The sequence below is a fragment of the Bufo gargarizans genome, chromosome 2 (genome assembly GCF_014858855.1).
Source record: "Bufo gargarizans isolate SCDJY-AF-19 chromosome 2, ASM1485885v1, whole genome shotgun sequence".
In the NCBI taxonomy this organism is placed as follows: Eukaryota; Metazoa; Chordata; class Amphibia; order Anura; family Bufonidae; genus Bufo; species Bufo gargarizans.
The window spans coordinates 630,081,315-630,099,802 of record NC_058081.1 but is presented as its reverse complement, the minus strand read 5'-3'; the positions used below and the strand labels follow the sequence as shown (position 1 = coordinate 630,099,802).

Below are 18,488 nucleotides of genomic sequence, written 5' to 3'. Positions count from 1 at the left end.
ACATTATTACAAGATTTTGCCCAGGGCCACATTTTGTCTAAAACCGGCCTGAACATGACAGAACCTGTTGACTTCTCTTGACATTTCTAGTGTCTTTCAGTCTTTTGACCCTTTGAATCTTCACAGGAAAAGCTGGCAGAACGCAAGAAGATCCTTCTGAAAGCTGTTCAGTGGTGAGAACTGTCTGATGGTGTCTGCTGAAGTTAGGAGAGATATTATATTTCCAGAGCTCACCACATAACTCCACATTGGTCCGCACAAGCCTTTACGGTATTCTCTATCACATTGTACAGGTGAAACTCGAAAAAATTAGAATATGGTGCAGAAGTTCATTTATTTCAGTAATGCAACCTAATATATGAGATAGACTCATTACATGGAAAGCGAGATATTTCAAGCCTTTATTTGGTATAATTTGGATGATTATGGCTTACAGCTTATGAAACCCCAAAGTCACAATTTTAAGGTACCCTTTGCTCAGGGGGTATGGATTAATTAGCTGACTAGTGTGACACTTTGAGCCTAGAATATTGAACCTTTTCACAATATTCTAATTTTAAACTGCATTAATGCAATTCCTTTTAATTTGCATTAGTGAAATAAATGGACTTTTGCACGATATTCTAATTTTTCGAGTTTCACCTGTACATACATGGCATTTTCTGGGCAGGGTCCATCTATAAGAATAAATGAGAAGACAAGCTGTTGTATTAGTCCCGCTTCACTTTGTGTAGGGGGATTTCACAGCAGCTTGCAACAATATTTTTCTGACAAAATGACAGACATTAAAGGGGTTCTGCACTTTCAATTTACTGATGATCTATCCTCTGGATAGATCATCAGCTTCTGATCGGCGGGGGTCCGACACCCGGGACCCCCGCCGATCAGCTGTTTGAGAAGGCAGCGGCGCTCCAGCAGCGCCGCGGCCTTCTCACTGTTTACCGCCGGGCCGCCCGCCCACTGACGTCACGACTTGTATCAACTAGCGTGGGCGCGGCTAAGCTCTGTTCACTTGAATGGAGCTTAGCCGCGCCCACTCTAGTTGATACAAGTCGTGACGTCAGTGGGCGGGCGGCCCGGCGGTAAACAGTGAGAAGGCCGCGGTGCTGCTGGAGCGCCGCTGCCTTCTCAAACAGCTGATCAGCGGGGGTCCCGGGTGTCGGACCCCCGCCGATCATCAGTTAATTGAAAGTGCAGAACCCCTTTAAGACAATGGACCTAATTTGTAGGTCAGTAGGTTGCACTAAGATCTGTCAAACAACCAATCCACCACTGATACAAATGTGAACAGAGCCACTAGAGGTCGGCCACACCAGCGGACATTGGTGAGATTAGCACACTATTTAATGTGTATAGTACAGGGAGAAAGAGCTGGAATGTCGGATTTCAACATTTCCAATCCTTTGTTGTCACTGGTGATAAGTCAGTGCCAGAGGTCTTTTCTACTGAGAACACATGCATGCTTGGCTGATCTGAGCGTACAGCTGTATGGGAAGTCGGGAGGAATAGCTGTAGGCCGAATGTGCCGTCTCCTGACTGGTATTTTAGGTGTCTACAGCTTTAGGCCTCTTTCACACGACCATATGTATTTTGCTGTATTTTGCAGCGGATCCGTTGTTTCGTTGTTTGTTTCTGTTTCCGTCCTGTATTTCCGCAAAAACATCTCTGTATGGTTTCCGTATGCGATCGCAAACGGAAATAGAAAATTTGTAATCATTACTTGTAATGTACTGTAATGTGTTTAAACAGTAAACACATGGGCAAAGTGGGCATGGATCTGCAAAATACGGATGTGTTCCATATGCATTCCGTATTTTTTGCGGACCCATTGACTTGAATTTAGTGACGGAATGTTATTTGCGGACAATAATAGGACAAGTTCTATATTTTAGCAGAACAGATATACGGAAACGTAATGCAAACGTACATTCCGTTTTGTTTTTGTGGAGCCATTAAAATAAATGGTTCCGCATACCAACTGCAAACCGCAAAAACAGAACGGAAACAGAAAAAAAATATGTTCGTGTGAAAGAGGCCTTAGGGCTCATTCACACGATCGTGGTTTGGTTCTGCATCAGAGCCGCGTTTTTTGCGGCTTGGGTGCAGACCCATTCACTTCAATGGGGTCGCAAAAGATGCGGACAGCACTCCATCCGTTGCTCCAGGCCCCTTTCACACTGGCGAGTTTTCGGCACTGAATCCGGACCCATTCATTTCTATGGGGCTGTGCACATGAGCAATGTTTTTTACACATTACTTGTGCGTTGCATGAAAATCACAGCATGTTCTATATTGTGCATTTTTCACGCAACGCAGGCCCCATAGAAGTGAATGGGACTGTAGAAAAAAATAAATTAAATTAAACTCACCTCATCCACTTGTTTGCGCGGCCCGGCTCGTCTTCTTTCTTCTTCTTTGATGACCTGGGAGGAAAAGGACCTTTGGTGACGTCACTGCGCTCATCACATGGTCAGTCACATGGTCTATCACATGGTCTATCACCATGGTGATGGACCATGTGATGAGCGCAGTGACATCACCAAAGGTCCTTTTCCTCCCAGGTCATCAAAGAAGAAGAAAGAAGACGAACCGGGCAGTGCGAACAAGTGGATGAGGTGAGTTTAATTTTTTTCATTTATTTTTTTAACCCCTCCATCCCTAATTTACTTAGCACTCTGTATTAAGAATGCTATTACAGTATTTTCCCTTATAACCATGTTATAAGGGAAGATATAAAAATCTATAGAATACCTAACCCAAACCCGAGCTTCTGTGAAGAAGTCGGGATTTGGGTCTGGGAACCACATTCAGTTTTTTCTCATGCGCGTGCAAAATGCATTGCACTCGCTCGAAAAATAACCTGAATAACGCAACGCAATTGCATACAAAACTCACCCCACTCGCAGGCAAAATCACACGATTTTCCCGCGACGCATCCGCATCCTATCCGGCCCGCACACGCGACGCCCTTGTGAAAGAGGCCTAAGGCAAAATGGACAAGAATAGTAATTTCTATAAAGGGTCATCCGTTCCGTTCTGCAAATTGCGGAAGGCACATGGACGGCATCCGTGTTTTGCGGATCCGCAATTTGCTGGCCGCAAAACACGGCACGGTCGTGTGAACAAGCCCTTCTACTGTAGTGATTCCAGTAGGAAGATCTGTTGTGTGTTAATCTCTCATCTCCTTTTTCCTGTTTGAAGCCAATATGAAGAGAAGGAGAAGGCCTTTAAAGATCAACTCTCTCACCTCGCCTCCCTTCTACCTACCTTACAAGTAAGAGACCACTTATGATATCTGTTTCGCTGGGTTCATATAATGTTTGTGCCAGAGGCGTACATAGGAATCACTGGGCCCCATAGCAAAAATCTGAATTGGGCCCCTTAACCCCGCCCACTACCCACCATGGCCCTTCCCACTTCCTGACTTTGCTCCTCCCATGCCACACCCCCATTAAATAAATTTATACATGACCTACAGAAACTGTTAGGGGTTTCCTGGGGGTGACCTGTCACATGGGATATCTGCTGCAGCCTGCAGGTCTCCTTATTTGGGGTGCCATGTTAGGCTACTTTCACACTTGCGTTCGGGTCTCCGCTTGTGAGTTCCGTTTGAAGGCTCTCACAAGCGGCACCGAACGGATCCGTCCAGCCCTAATGCATTCTGAGTGGATGCGGATCCGCTCAGAATGCATCAGTATGGCTCCGTCTGTCCTCCGCTCAGCAGGCGGACACTTGAACGCTGCTTGCAGCGTTCGGGTGTCCGCCTGGCCGTGCGGAGGCAAACGGATCCGTCCAGACTTACAATGTAAGTCAATGGGGACGGATCCGTTTGAAGTTGACACAGTGTGGCTCAATTTTCAAACGGATCCGTCCCCCATTGACTTTCAATGTAAAGTCAAAACGGATCCGTTTGCACTATCATGAACAAAAAAAATAAATTTTTTTTTTTTTTTGTTCATGTTAATGCAAACGGATCCGTTCTGAACGGATCTAAGCGTTTGCATTATAGGTGCGGATCCATCTGTGCAGACACCAGACGGATCCGCTCTGAACGCAAGTGTGAAAGTAGCCTTAAAGGGAATCTGTCACTAGCAATTTACCCCCAATTTTTTTTTCATGAATCCATGTTTAACAGAGTACCTGTTTTCCATCTGTCTTGTTCTTTTGATTGTGAGTCTTGTCATGTCTTCAAAAAATCGATTCTTATGATATGTAAATGAAGCTGTAAGGAGCCCAGAGGGGCGTTATTCTTTCTCCACGGTGCCCAGGAACGCCCCTCTGAAGTGCCGTGCCCGGCTAAGTTTGAAAACGAATAACGCCTCCAAGTTCATCTAAATCGCCTCCCAGAGGCGCGGCTAAGTGCTCAACACCCCCCTCCTCAGTGCCGCGCTCTGCGGCAAACACCCCAATCCTCCTCTCGCCGGCATCCCAAATCCCACGCAGGCGCAGTGCCGTCAGTCATCTTATCATAGCGCAGGCAATCGCCGGCACTGCGCCTGCGCGAGATTTGGGATGCCAGCGAGAGGAGGATCGGATTTGGGAGGCGATTTAGATGAACTTGGAGGCGTTATTAGTTTTCAAATTTAGCCGGGCACGGCACTTCAGAGGGGCATTCCTGGGCACAGTGGAGAAAGAATAACGCCCCTCTGGGCTCCTTACAGCGTCATTTACATATCATAAGAATCGATTTTTTGAAGAAATGACAAGACTCACAATCAAAAGAACAAGACAGATGGAAAAAAGGTACTCATGGATCCATGTTTAATAAAGTACCTTTTTTCCATCTGTGTTCTTCTTTTCCATGTCAGTCTTGTCCTTTCTTCTAAAAATCGATTCTTGCTGTAAGGACTGGAGCCCAGAGGGGCGTTTTTCTTTCTCCACGGTGCCCAGGAACGGTGCCCCTCTGATTAGTGCCGTGCCCGCCTAAATATGAAAACTACTAACGCCTCCATCATTTAGCTGAATCGCCTCCCAGAGGCGCGGCTAAGTCCTCAACACCCGCCCCCCTCCTCAGCGCCGCGCTCTGCAAACACCCGATCCTCCTCTCGTCGGCGTCCCAAATCCCGCGCAGGCGCAGTGCCGGCGATTGCCTGCGCCTGCGCTCTGATAATACGGCTGAGGGCAACAGCTTCAACATCGTCACTGGGCTCGGCGCATGCCCAGTGACGATGTTGAAGCTGTTGCCCTCAGCCGTATTATCAGAGCGCAGGCGCAGGCAATCGCCGTCACTGCGCCTGTGCGGGATTTGGGACGCCGACGAGAGGAGGATCGGGTGTTTCAGAGCGCAGCGCTGAGGAGGGGGGCGGGTGTTGAGGACTTAGCCGCGCCTCTGGGAGGCGATTCAGCTAAACATGGGGGGGGGGCCCTGGGGAGAAAAGCAGCCGCATAGCCGGCTGCAGGTCATCAGTGGGCGGGGCCTTATCTGCGCTACGGGCCCCCCAGTGCCGCGGGCCCCATAGCAGTGGCGTGGTCTGCCTCTATGGGCGGTACGCCACTGGTTTGTGCCTTACGTTTAACGTATACATTGGGAAAAATGGATGTAAAAGCGTGGTACACTACACTTTTCCATCATGCAGAGTCCAGAAAAAAAAAAATATATATATAATATATATATATATGTAGTAACATATACTTTTTTTTTTAACCTGTTTAGGACATAGGGCGTTATGCCCTGATGTCCTGGTTCTTAACCCCTTTAGGACACAGCCTTATTTCACCTTAAGGACCAGGCCATTTTTTGCAAATCTGACCAGTGTCACTTTAAGTGGTAATAACTTTAAAACGCTTCGACGTATCCAGGCCATTCTGAGATTGTTTTTTCGTCGCAAGAATACATTTAAAATATAGATACAATTTCAAAATTTTACTTTTTTGGTAGATTTTCCATTTTAATGATTTTTTTTTTTCCAGTAACAAAGCAAGGGATGACAGCCAAACAAAACTCAATATTTATGGCTCTGATTCTGTAGTTTACAAAAACACCCCATATGTGGTCGTAAACCACTGTACGGGCACACAAGGAAAGGAATGCCGTACGGTTTTTGGAAGGCAGATTTTGCTGGACAGTTTTTTTTACACCATGTCCCATTTGAAGCCCCCCTGATGCACCCCTAGAGTAGACTCTAAAAAGTGACCCCATTTTAGAAACTACGGGATAGAGTGGGAGTTTTGTTGGTACTATTTTAGGGTACATATGATTTTTGGTTGCTCTATATTACACTTTTTGTGAGGCAAGGTAACAAGAAATAGCTGTTTTTGCACCGTTTTTATTTTTTGTTAAAATTGAAAGTGCAGAACCCCTTTAATGTCTGTAATTTTGTCAGAAAAATATTGTTGCAAGCTGCTGTGAAATCCCCCTACAACATTCATCTGACAGGTTAGATCATGTGGTATTTTTATAGACCAGGTTGTCACAGTCGCGGCGATACCTAATATGTATACTTTTTTATTTATTTATGTAAGTTTTACACAAAAAAAAAATCATGTTTTAGTGTTTCCATAGTCTAAGAGCCATAGTTTTTTCAGTTTTTGGGCGATTATCTTGGGTAGGGTATGATTTTTGCTGGATGAGATGACGGTTTGATTTGCACTATTTTGAGGTGCGTGTGACTTTTTGATCGCTTGCTATTACACTTTTTGTGATGTAAGGTGACAAAAAATGGCTTTTTTTAAACCGTTTTCTTTTTTTTTTTTTTACGGTATTCACCTGAGGGGTCAGGTCATGTGATATCTTTATAGGGCAAGTTATTACGGATGCGGCGATAATTAATATGTATACTTTTTTTATTTATGTAAGTTTTGCACAATGATATCATTTTTGAAACCAAAAAAATCATGTTTTAGTGTTTCCATAGTCTGAGAGCCATAGTTTTTTCAGTTTTTTGGGCGATTATCTTGGGTAGAGTATGATTTTTGTGGGATGAGATGACGGTTTGATTAGCATTATTTTGGGGTGCATATGACTTTTTGATCGCTTGCTATTACACTTTTTGTGATGTAAGGTGACAAAAAATGGTTTATTTAGCACAGTTTTTATTTTTTATTTTTTACAGTGTTCATCTGAGGGGTTAGGTCATGTGATATTTTTATAGAGCCGGTGGATACGGATGCGGCGATACCTAATATGTATACTTTTTTTTTATTTATGTAGGTTTTACACAATAACAGCTTTTTTAAAACAAAAAAAATTATGTTTTAGTGTCTCCATATTCTGAGCCATAGTTTTTTTATTTTTTGTGATTATCTCAGGTAGGGGCTTATGTTTTGCGGCATGAGGTGACGGTTAGATTGGTACTATTTTAGTGGGCATACACCTTTTTGATCTCTTGCTGTTTTACTTTTTATGATGTAAGGTGACAAAGAAATTGTTTATTTAGAACATTTTTTTTATTTATTTTTACGGTGTTCATCTGAGGGGTTAGGTAATGTAAATATGTTTATAGATACGGACGTGGCGATACCTAATATGTCTACTCTCCCCCCCCCCCCCCCTATTTTTTACCAATTTTATTTGGAGGAAATTACATTTTTGTTTATTTTTACTTGAAACTTGTAACTTTTGGCGGATAAAACTTTTTTTTTTGTCCCACTTTGGGACTTCAACTTTTGGGGGTCTAATCCTTTACAGTGCATTCCAATACTTCTGTATTGGAATGCATTGGCTGTATGAGTAATACAGTGTGTATTACTCATACAGCTTTCGGCCTGTAAGATCCAAGGGGCTGGATCTCACAGTCTCGTCACCGGAAGGCAGCGCGATGCCTTCCTTAGGCATCGCGCTGCCTTCCATGCCATCGGGTCCCCCATACAGCCCTGTACGTCATACCTGTACGTCATATGTACAGTACCTGTACGTCATATGTCCTTAAGTACCGAGACAACATGCCGTACCGGTACTTCATGTGTTCTGAAGAGGTTAAAGGGAACCTGGATTTTGGGTATAGAGCTGAGGACATGGGTTGCTAGACGGCTGCTAGCACATCCACAATACCCAGTCCCCATAGCTCTGTGTGCTTTTATTGTGTAAAAAAAAAACGATTTGATACATATGCAAATTAACCTGAGATGAGTACTGTCCCTTACTCATCTCAGGTTAATTTGCAGATATATCAAATCGTTTTTTTACACAATAAAAGCACAGAGAGCTATGGGGACTGGGTATTGTGGATGTGCTAGCGGCCATCTAGCAACCCATATCCTCAGCTCTATACACAAAATCCTGGTGACAGGTTCCCTTTAAGGACACAGGGCGTACCTGTACGTCCTATGTATTTCTGATCACCGTCGCACGACGGGCGGTGATCGGAACTGGGTGCCTGCTTAAATCATTGAGCAGGAACCCGGGGACAATGCGGGGGGGGGGGGGGGCCGTGACCCCCCCCCCCCATCCCCGTGTCGGTGATCGACGCAAACCGCAGGTCAATTCTGACCTGCGGTTTGCGGCTTTTACATGTTGCGGCGGGTGGCGGTGCCATCGGGTCCCCGTAGGGCTGTAGGGGGGACCCGATGGCATGGAAGGCAGTGCGAGGCCTTCCTTAGGCATCGGCGCTGCCTTTCTGTGACGAGCCAGCCTGTGAGATCCAGCTCCCTGGATCTCACAGGCTGGAAGCTGTGAGTAATACACACTGTATTACTCATACAGCTAATGCATTCCAATACAGAAGTATTAGAATGCATTGTAAAGGGGATTAGACCCCCAAAAGTTGAAGTCCCAAAGTGGGACAACAAATAAAGTGAAAAAAAAAGTTGAAAAATAAAGTTTTCCCCCCAAATAATTAAAAGTTTCAAGTAAAAAAATAAAAATATGTAATTTCCCCCAAATAAAGTTAAAAAAAATGTTAAAAATAGGGAAAATAAAATAATTTGACATATTAGGTATTGCCGCGTCCGTATCGACCAGCTCTATAAACATATCACATGACCTAACCCCTCAGATGAACACTGTAAATAAAAACTGCTGAATAAAAAATTTTGTCACCTTACATCATAAAAAGTACAACAGTAAGCGATCAAAAAGGCGTATGCCCACCAAAATAGTACCAATCTAACCGTCACCTTATCCCGCAAAAAATGCGCCCCTACCTAAGACAATTGCCCAAACAATAAAAAAACTATGGCTCAGAATATGAAGACACTCAAACATCATTTTTATTTGTTTTAAAAAAGCTGTTATTGTGTAAAACTTAAGTAAATTTAAAAAAGTATACATATTAGGTATCGCCGTGTGTTCAGTGGTACCTGTGGTCTGCTGGTGTTTGGTTCTCAGCTGAGTTCATGTTGCTGCAATAGCTACTGGAAAGTTAAGTGTTTCCTTTCCCTTTTGCATTTTGTTTTGGTTTATCTGTGTGTTGTTTTTCCCCTGCCTTTTGTTGTAGGCAGGTAGTCTCAGTCCTGTCACCATCGCCAGGGTCTTATAGGGTGAGTTAGGACTCTAGGTACTTCTGCGTATGAACTCCCCTACCTTTGGGGTCTGTTCATACTGATAGCCAGTCAGGACTGTGACTAGGGATTTGACTAGAAGGGGTCCTTCTTTCTTCCCTAGCTTGCAGGCCTTGTTCCTTGTTTCCTCTCCTTCTTCGTCCTGTGTGGTTTCTCCCTCCCACACACGGGTGTGACATTATAAACCTCCAAACCGTCATTTTTTTGTTAATTCGAGTGCAGCCATGGACTCGATTGCTGCACTGGCAGAACAGCTACAGGGTCTGTCTTTGGAAGTAGCTGATTTCCACACGACCGTCTCTCAGATCCAGAGACCACAGGCTGTTGGTCCTGGTGGTGGTGGTTACCTGACCTGTCTGGAGCCTAAAGTTGCTCTCCCGGACAGATTCTCTGGGGAACGTGATCATTTCATTTTATTTAGAGAGGTGTGTAAACTATATTTTAGGCTACGTCCACAGTCGGTGTGGTGGTTTCTTTGCTTAAGGGGGATGCGCAGTCATGGGCTTTTTCTCTGCTGACCGGATCGCAGTCCCTCCGGTCAGTGGACGAATTTTTCAAAGCCTTGGGTCTGATCTATGATTACCCTTATCGGACCTCCCTGGCCGAAACCAAGATGTGTGGCCTTTGTCAGGGAGATCGTTCTGTGGAAATGTATTGCTCGGAGTTTAGGAAGTGGGCTACGTATACTGAGTGGAACGATCCGGCTCTCCGTAGCCAGTTTTGCCAGGGGTTATCTGAGCAGCTGAAGGACACTTTGGCCTTTCATGAAACTCCTGTGTCTCTGGAGACACTCCTGTGTCTCTTGCTATATGCATGGATAGATGCCTGAGAGAGATCTAGGGGCCCCTATTCTCGGGATGTTCTATCACATGATGTAGTTTCCTCCTCTGACACTTTGGGTGAAGATACTCCTGGGTTTATGTTTGGTGACGAACCCATGCAATTAGGGGGAGCTACTCCTGGATCTGCTTTTAAGCGTATTAGTCGTAGGAAGGGAGTGTGTTTTTTCTGCGGACAAAAGGGACATTTTATCGATGTACAGTATGTCCATGCATTCAGCGTCAAAAAGAAAAAAAAAGAGGGACGTCTAATTCCCATCTGTCTCTTGGAGGGGTGAGTCAGAGAGCATGCATTTGTCTTTGACTGGTAGTACCCGATTTCTCTTGACTGCTGAGGTGGCGCTAGAGTCAAAGACTATGGGGATTGAGGTGTTTATTAACAGCGTGGCAGGGGTGAACCTGATTGATGCTCAGTTTGTTTGTATGCACGGTTTGTCACCAAGTGCATTAGAGAAAAACATTTCCATTTTTGCTAATTATTCTGCACCTTTAGCTCAGAAGTGTTTGTCTCAAGTTGTGCATGATATCAGATTAAGAGTGGGTGACTTTCATCAGGAATTTATCTTGTGCTTTATGTTGGAGGGTCTCCATGCTCCGGTAGTTCTGGGTTTACCGTGGTTAAGCAAGCACAATCCAACCATTGATTGGCAAACTAAACGGATTCTGGATTGCGCAGACAATTGTCTGAATACATCTTTTGTTATTTATAACTACTAAGACGTTGCCTTCTTTTATATCTGATTTTGCTGATGTATTTTCTGAGAGTGGATGTCAGGATTTGCCTCCGCATCGGGAATATGATTGTCCTATCAACCTTATTCCTGGGGCTAAGTTACCCAAGTCTAGGCTGTATAACCTTTCTGGACCTGAAAGACTGGCCATGAGAGAATAATTTGCTGAGAGTTTGGCTAAGGGACACATAAGATCTTCCAAGTCTCCAGTGGCAGCAGGGTTCTTTATTGTAAAAAAAAAAAAAAAAAAAGACAGAGGTCTTCAGCTATGTCTGGATTTCAATGAACTCAATCGGATTACTATCCGGGATCCTTACCCCCTTCCTTTGATTTCTGATTTGTTTAACCAGAATGTTGGTGCCAAGGTGTTCTCTAAGTTGGACTTAAGGGGGGCATATAATCAGGTCAGGATCAAGGAAGGGGATGAATGGAAGACGGTTTTTAATACTCAAGTGGGTCACTTTGAGAACCTGGTCATGCCTTTCGGGTTGACCAATGCTTTTGCGGTTTTCCAGCATTTTGTGAATAACATTTTTCATCACCTTGTGGGGAGGTTTGTAGTAGTATATTTAGATGACATACTAATTTATTCTCCAGACGTGGAGACACATCAGGATTACGTTTGACAGGTGTTGTAGATCCTTAGGGATAATAAGTTGTACACAAAATTAGAGAAATGTGGTTTTGCTGTACACGAGGTGCAATTTTTGGGCTACCTGCTGTCATCTTCAGGTTTTCGAATGGATCCAGAGAAAGTCTTATGTGGTTTTCACCAACTATTACCAAAAATGTATTCAGAACTATTCGACAGTGGTAAAACCCCTAACTGACATGACTAAGAAAGGGACGGATGTCTCAGTGTGGTCTGATTCGGCGTTGCAAGCCTTTTTTGCGGTTACGGAGTGCTTTGCTTCTTCCCCTATATTGGTGCAGCCGGATGTTTTTCAACCTTTCATTGTAAAAGTGGATGTGTCCAAAGTGGGGGTAGGAGCAATTTTATCGCAGGGCTCGTCGCCAGGTAAATGGCATCCATGTGCCTTTTTCTCTAAAAACCTCTTTGCCGCAGAGAGAAATTACGATGTGGGTAACAGAGAGCTACTGGCCATTAAGTTGGCTTTTGAGGAATGGCGTAATTGGTTGGAAGAGGCGATTCATCCAAACACTGTGTTCACTGATCACGGATTGTCACGGATGGTGTAACAGAAAACAAGAAGTTACAAATAAGGATCCGACTGGCTTGATCCGAAACTAAGGAACAAAAGGGTGACCCCTATTTAAGTCCTGAAACTCTCCCTGTCTTCTCAGCCCATGCAAAGATCTCTATGATAGAAAATTGCATGCCCTCGTGTCTCGACTGTATGACACCTGAATACCCTATAATAGTGAGGGGACACGACCACCGGCTCCCTACACTTAATACGGAGGGAGTCAGGGTCACCTAGGATCAAGCACACAGGAAAACACAAATCAATGAACAGACTTATCTGTAGAAGGATCAGTTGTAGCATCCAGCATGTGCACACTCCAGGAAGTTGTATAAACCGCAAAGTGATGCAGTATGGGAAGGGATTTAAAGGGATGCAATCAGTGCTACTACATGACAGCTGAGAGAGGCTAACAAGATGACAAAACGAAAGCAAAACAAAAGAACCTCAAGCAGGAGGTTCTGAAGAACGTCTGTCAGAGCTTCTCAGATGTCTGGTGGTGACACAGATCTGCCTAATTCGTCAGGAAAGTTATTCTGGTGGTAGTTGATCATTTTAGTAAAATGGTGAATTTCATTGCATTATCTGGCCTACCTAGTGCCAAAACACTTGCACAAGTGTTTGTTGACAACATTGTCAAACTTCATGGCATTCCTTCTGACGTGGTCTCGGATCGGGGGACTCAGTTTGTGTCCAGATTCTGGAAGGCGCTCTGTACTCGGCTGGGGGTACAACTGACTTTTTCTTCGGCTTTTCATCCTCAGTCGAACGGACAGACGGAGCGCACTAATCATAGTCTAGAGAATTCCTTAAGATGTTTTGTCTCTGAGAACCAGGAGGAGCGGTCCTCGTTTTTGTCTCTGTCAAAGTTTGCCCTAAATAATCGTAGACAGGAGTCCACTGGGAAGTTGCGTTTTTTGGGGCATATGGGTTTCACCCGCAGTTTGGCACATTTTCTGATTCAGATACTTCTGGTATCCCTGAGGAAGAACATTTTTCATTGTCATTATCATCCATGTGGCGGAGAATTCAAAATAACTTGATGAATATGGGCAGCAAGTATAAACGTGTGGCTGACAGGAAAAGTATGAATGGTCTGGACCTAGGAGTGGGTGATTTTGTGTGGCTGTCGACAAAAAATATTAAGTTGAAGGTACCTTTTTGGAAGTTGGGTACAAGATTTATTGGTCCATATAAGATCAGTGCCATTATTAATCCTGTAGCTTTTAATTTAGAACTTCCTCGTGCTCTGAAAATACAAAATGTTTTTCATAAATATTTTTTGAAGAGATATGTGCAACCCTTGGAGCCGTCTTCCTTGCCACCCGCTCCTGTCATGGTGGACATTAGTTTGTAATTCCAGATTGCCAAGATTATTGATTCTCGAGACCTTCGTAGATCTCTTCAGTATCTTCTTCACTGGAAGAGTTATGAACCAGAGGAAAGGATGTGGGTACTGGCATCTGACATGAATGCCAGTCGTTTGGTGAAAGCTTTTCACAGGTCTCACCCAGATAAGGTCGGTTCTGGGTGCTCGGAGGTCACCCGTAAAAGGGGGGGGGGGGTACTGTCACGGACGTACCGAGACATACTGATGTCCCAGCGATAGTGGGTGACAGAAGATCTGTGAGACTGGCAACATGTGCTTTGATCTGACAGGTTTCCTTATGGATCAATTCTCCCACAATGCTATAGCTTCATTGGTATCTGTGGTCTGCTGGTGTTTGGTTCTCAGCTGAGTTCCTTTTGCTGCCATAGCTACTGGAAAGTTAAGTGTTTCCTTTCCCTTTTGCATTTTGTTTTGGTTTATCTATGTGTTGTTTTTCCCCTGCCCTTTGTTGTAGGCCTGAGAGAGACTCCTGGTCATCCTTCCTTTCTTGAGGAACAGGTAGTCTGAGTCCTGTCACGATCGGCAGGGTCTTATAGGGTGAGTTAGGACTCTAGGTACTCCTCATCTACCTTTGGGGTCTGTTCATACTGATATCCAGTCAGGACTGTGACTAGGGATTTGACTAGGAGGTGTCCTTCTTTCTGTTCATACGGAAGGCAGAACTGATGCGTGAAAAAAAAAAACGATCATGTACACAGACCCATTGAATGAATGGTTCAGGATTCTGTGCGAGTGCTATGCGTTCACGTCACTCATTTCACCCGCGTGGAAAATCCGCTCGTGTGAAAGGGGCCCATTTATTTCAATGGGTCTGTGTACATGAGCGTTTTTTTTCACGCATCAGTTCTGCCTTGCGTTAAATACGCAGCATGTTCTAAATTCTGCGTTTTTCACACAGTCCCTGGCCCCATAGAAGTGAATTGGGCTTCAGTGAAAAACACATTGCATCCGGATGCAGTCCAGGTGCAATGCGTTTTTCACTGATGGTCACTAAGAGATGTTGTTTGTAAACCTTCAGGTTTTTTTCCAAGGGCGTGAAAAACGTATCAAAACAGATTGAACTCGCTCGGAAAAAACTGAATGCAATCGCAGACAAAACTGACTGAACGCATCCGGAGCCAATCCATATCGTCTGTGTGAAAGAGCCCTAAAGGTTTAACAAAGTTTCTAAAATGATGTAAATTATGGTTGGTTTTTTATTATGTAAGCCCCTCAAAGTCACTTGAAAATTGGTCCTTAAAAAAATTGATTTTGGAAGTTTTCTTGAAATTTAGAAAAATTGCTTCTAAAATTGGTGAAACATCCTAAAAAATTAAAATGACATTTACAAAATGATGCCAACATAGACATATAGAGAATGTTAATTAATAATTATTTCATGAGGTATCACTATCTGTCTTAAAAGCAGAGAAATTCAGATTTTGAGAATTGCTAAATCTGTTACATGTTCATTAATTATTTTTTTTTATAAATAAAAACAAAACATATTGAAGAGAATTTACTACAAATAATTGTCTTCTTGCAAATCGAGTTATTGCAATATCAAGGTAACGTTGACAGAAAACAAGGGATTTGAAGTCATGTCCCCAATGTCATATTTCAAAAAATTATAAATAAAGTGTGCTATGTTTTTACTAAAAGCACTGATTTTTTTCAGGATTTATTTGAATAGATAAGAGTCTTATATTATGGTATGTGAATTTTGGGGGAAATCGGTTAACATCTAAGTTGTTTTATGTACGTTAAGCCACATTAAGCTCCCCAAAAAACAAGCTTAATGTCACTCATTTGCCTTGTGGGTAGCCAAAATCCATGAAACTTCCAGGAAAGATTTGGGAAGCTGAGATTTTAGGTTGTGCAAAGTTTCAAGGCAATTGATTGAGGTTTAGGCACATTATGGTACATTAAGCTACATTAAGCCATTTTCACATTAAATATTTTAGGATGTCCCGATAAGATTTATTTTTGTTTCAGGGGTCCAGGGAGGGGACTCTGTTTTTCCAGGCAGGGGTACTTCTTTAAACATTTCTTTTTGTCTGTGTTAGGTCCATCTGGTCACATGTTCTGCGTTCCTCAGCTCAGCTAACAAGGCCGACTTCTTGGACCTTGGCTATGTAAGTTATAGCATGAGTACACATGTATACAGTATATACATAAACTGAAGAGGGAATCAGACTGTCATATCACGTCACTGTACTTGCCTCTAGAACTAATCCCATATACATCTTCACAGCAACTAATGGAACGTCTGCAGAAAATTGTGAAACTTCCACATCGTTTGCGGCCATCACAGAGCAGCAAGGTGGGTTAACTTGTCCAGACTGTATAGTGCATTCCATTGAATCAGCTGAGAGAAGCATTGCATCTGTACAGGATTTCAGCCTCTGGATGTAAATGAAAAGCATGTTCCCATTCACTGACAGCAAGCAGTGATCTTTTAAATAGTTGGAAACTGTAAAATAAAGTATATTAGAGAGCTGCAGAACTTTACATTATACAATGTTGGAAATTGCAGTAAACGCCCCGGGTTTGAATTGCAGATCAATACAGACTATGCAGCTGAGTTTGCTCGTTGTCTGGAGCCCCTGCTAATGTTCAACCTTCGGCGTGCCGGCAGTGTGAACGGCACGTGCTGTGCACCAGGACATGGAAACGGATGCATGTAAGTGTTTATCTGGTTGAAAATAAAACAATTCTCGTGAGTCACAGATATATGTGGACAATTTCAAGATCTTCAGTACTGAAGGTATTACTAATGAATTTGTGTTTGTCAGAGAAGATATTTTACTGCACGCAAAAGACTTCCTGTGCAAAGAAGAACATTGCAGTCAACCTCTTTCAAGGCACATGCGCAAGATTTTGTCCTGGCTTGTAATGACGTTTCCTGTCCTCGGGAACGCCAATCAAGCCAGAATGGGCAGGATTTGAGCATAAAGGCCCTGATTTATAAAGTTCGGCGTTTGCTGCGTAGGTCTTGATAGAACCTGCACTGCAGGAGGAGGCATATAATTTATGATGAGGCGCAGACCACATCCTAAATGACATGCCTTCTCCGGCAGTCTGTGCACCAAACAGATTGTCACAGTTAATTAGTGAGGATGAAAATAAGTTCCTAAGTTCTCAGCAACTTTCTATGCCCTAGGAAAAGTGCATTCAAATATTAGACCCGTACTGGGGAGACCCATAGCATTGGGGAGTGATAACCTGACACAGAATCCAAGTCTCTATGTAGATAAAATATTATCCCCCTTTGTGAAAACATGACCGTAATTTTTACAAGATACAAGAGATTACAGTCACCAAGGATTCTTTACTTGCTAGCTTAGGGTACTTTCACACTAGCGTTATTCTTTTCCGGCACTGAGTTCCGTCAAAAGGGCTCAATGCCGCAAAAGAACTGATTAGGTAATCCTAATGCATTCTGAATGGATAGAAATCCGTTCAGTTTGCATCAGTATGCCTTCCGTTCAGTCACTGTCAGGTGTTTTGGCCGGACATAATACCGCACCATGCTGCAGTATTATGTCCGTCCAAAATGCCTGATCAGTCGCCGGAATGCCGGATCCGGCATTAATTCCCATTGACTTGTATTAGTGCCGGATCCGGCATTGCAAAACAACTGAAGGACGGATCCTTCAGTAAAACTGTGAAAAAGACTGCAAGACGGATCTGTCCATCCGCATGACAAGCGGAGAGACGGATCCGTTCTTGCAATGCATTTGTAGACGGATCCGCACCCGGATCCGTCTACAAATGCTGTCAGTTGTCACACTGATCGGCGGATCCGGCAGGCAGCTCCGACGACGGAACTGCCTGCCGGATCACAGTAACGCTAGTGTGAAAATAGCCTAAGACATTAAGGGGGGTTATTTATTATGACTGGTGTTTTAGACGCCGGTCTTAGTAAGTCCCTGCACTGGCGGTGGATCTGCCAAAGTTATGGCCAATGCCACTTAGACCTGGTGTGAGCGTGGAAAAGTTGCACATTGCAGCACAAATAAACTTTGCGCCAGAAATACGTCTAATTTAGGCATATTTCTGCCGACCCCCTGTAGGGGTGGATTGGCCATAGACCACACAGGGATATTTCCCAGTGGGCCGATGCCTAGGAGGGCCACCCAAGCCCTGCTCACGGCCGCCAGCCAGGTTTATAATGATCTGATTCTCTCTTGGACACCTGGCCAGCAGCCACCATCCTGAACTCAACTGTATCAACGTGTTTTGTGTTGCTCTGTGCTATTTGGTTCAGCTGCGGCAGTATACTGCTCAGCACTATGGTATTGCTGGCCCTGCCTAATTATGTTGCCCCACCTTCTGTCAATTTGGACCCGCCTGCAACATGGGGGCACTTTTACCTTTATTTTCAGGGCCACTTTTAGTTCCCAGTCCACCCCTGACCCCCTGAATATCTATACAGTAACATCCAATGCAAATTGGGGATTAAGGAGATGAGATATTTTTTGAATACAAGGGGGATTCACTTTCATGAACACAATGAATTTGTTGTGACTTTATTGCAGTTTGTGTTAACTCTTTTGGGGTCTTTATATACACAATGTACTTTTTGGAGGGAAGGGGATGAGGCACTATTCACAGATTTTGCTAGCATTCTTAACACTAATGAGATTGGGTAATAACAGGTAAGGATAAGGTGGGATTTAAAAAAGAGAAATTAACTTCTTGGACCTTAAAGGGTTTGTGCCACTGATATAAATATATGCCTCCCAAGTGTCCCTCTTTTGGAGGGACAGTCCCTCTTTTTGACCCAAGTCCCTCTGTCTCACTTCGATCCTTAAATGTCCCTCTTTTTGACCTGGGGAATAAATGCATAAATGTGCATCAATAAATTTACTAAATTGCTCCTTACTAAAGTGTCTCTATGGTT

At 43.7% G+C, this 18,488-nt stretch overlaps 1 protein-coding gene across 1 annotated transcript in view; it reads left to right on the top strand.

Moving 5' to 3' along the window:
* Window positions 1-18,488, top strand: part of RNF207 (ring finger protein 207) — a 183,890-nt gene that overhangs the window by 129,920 nt on the left and 35,482 nt on the right. Inside the window, 5 exon segments of the mRNA XM_044282148.1 lie at window positions 127-173; window positions 3,202-3,274; window positions 15,649-15,717; window positions 15,837-15,905; window positions 16,144-16,265. Of these exon segments, the coding sequence (XP_044138083.1) occupies window positions 127-173; window positions 3,202-3,274; window positions 15,649-15,717; window positions 15,837-15,905; window positions 16,144-16,265 (380 nt within the window).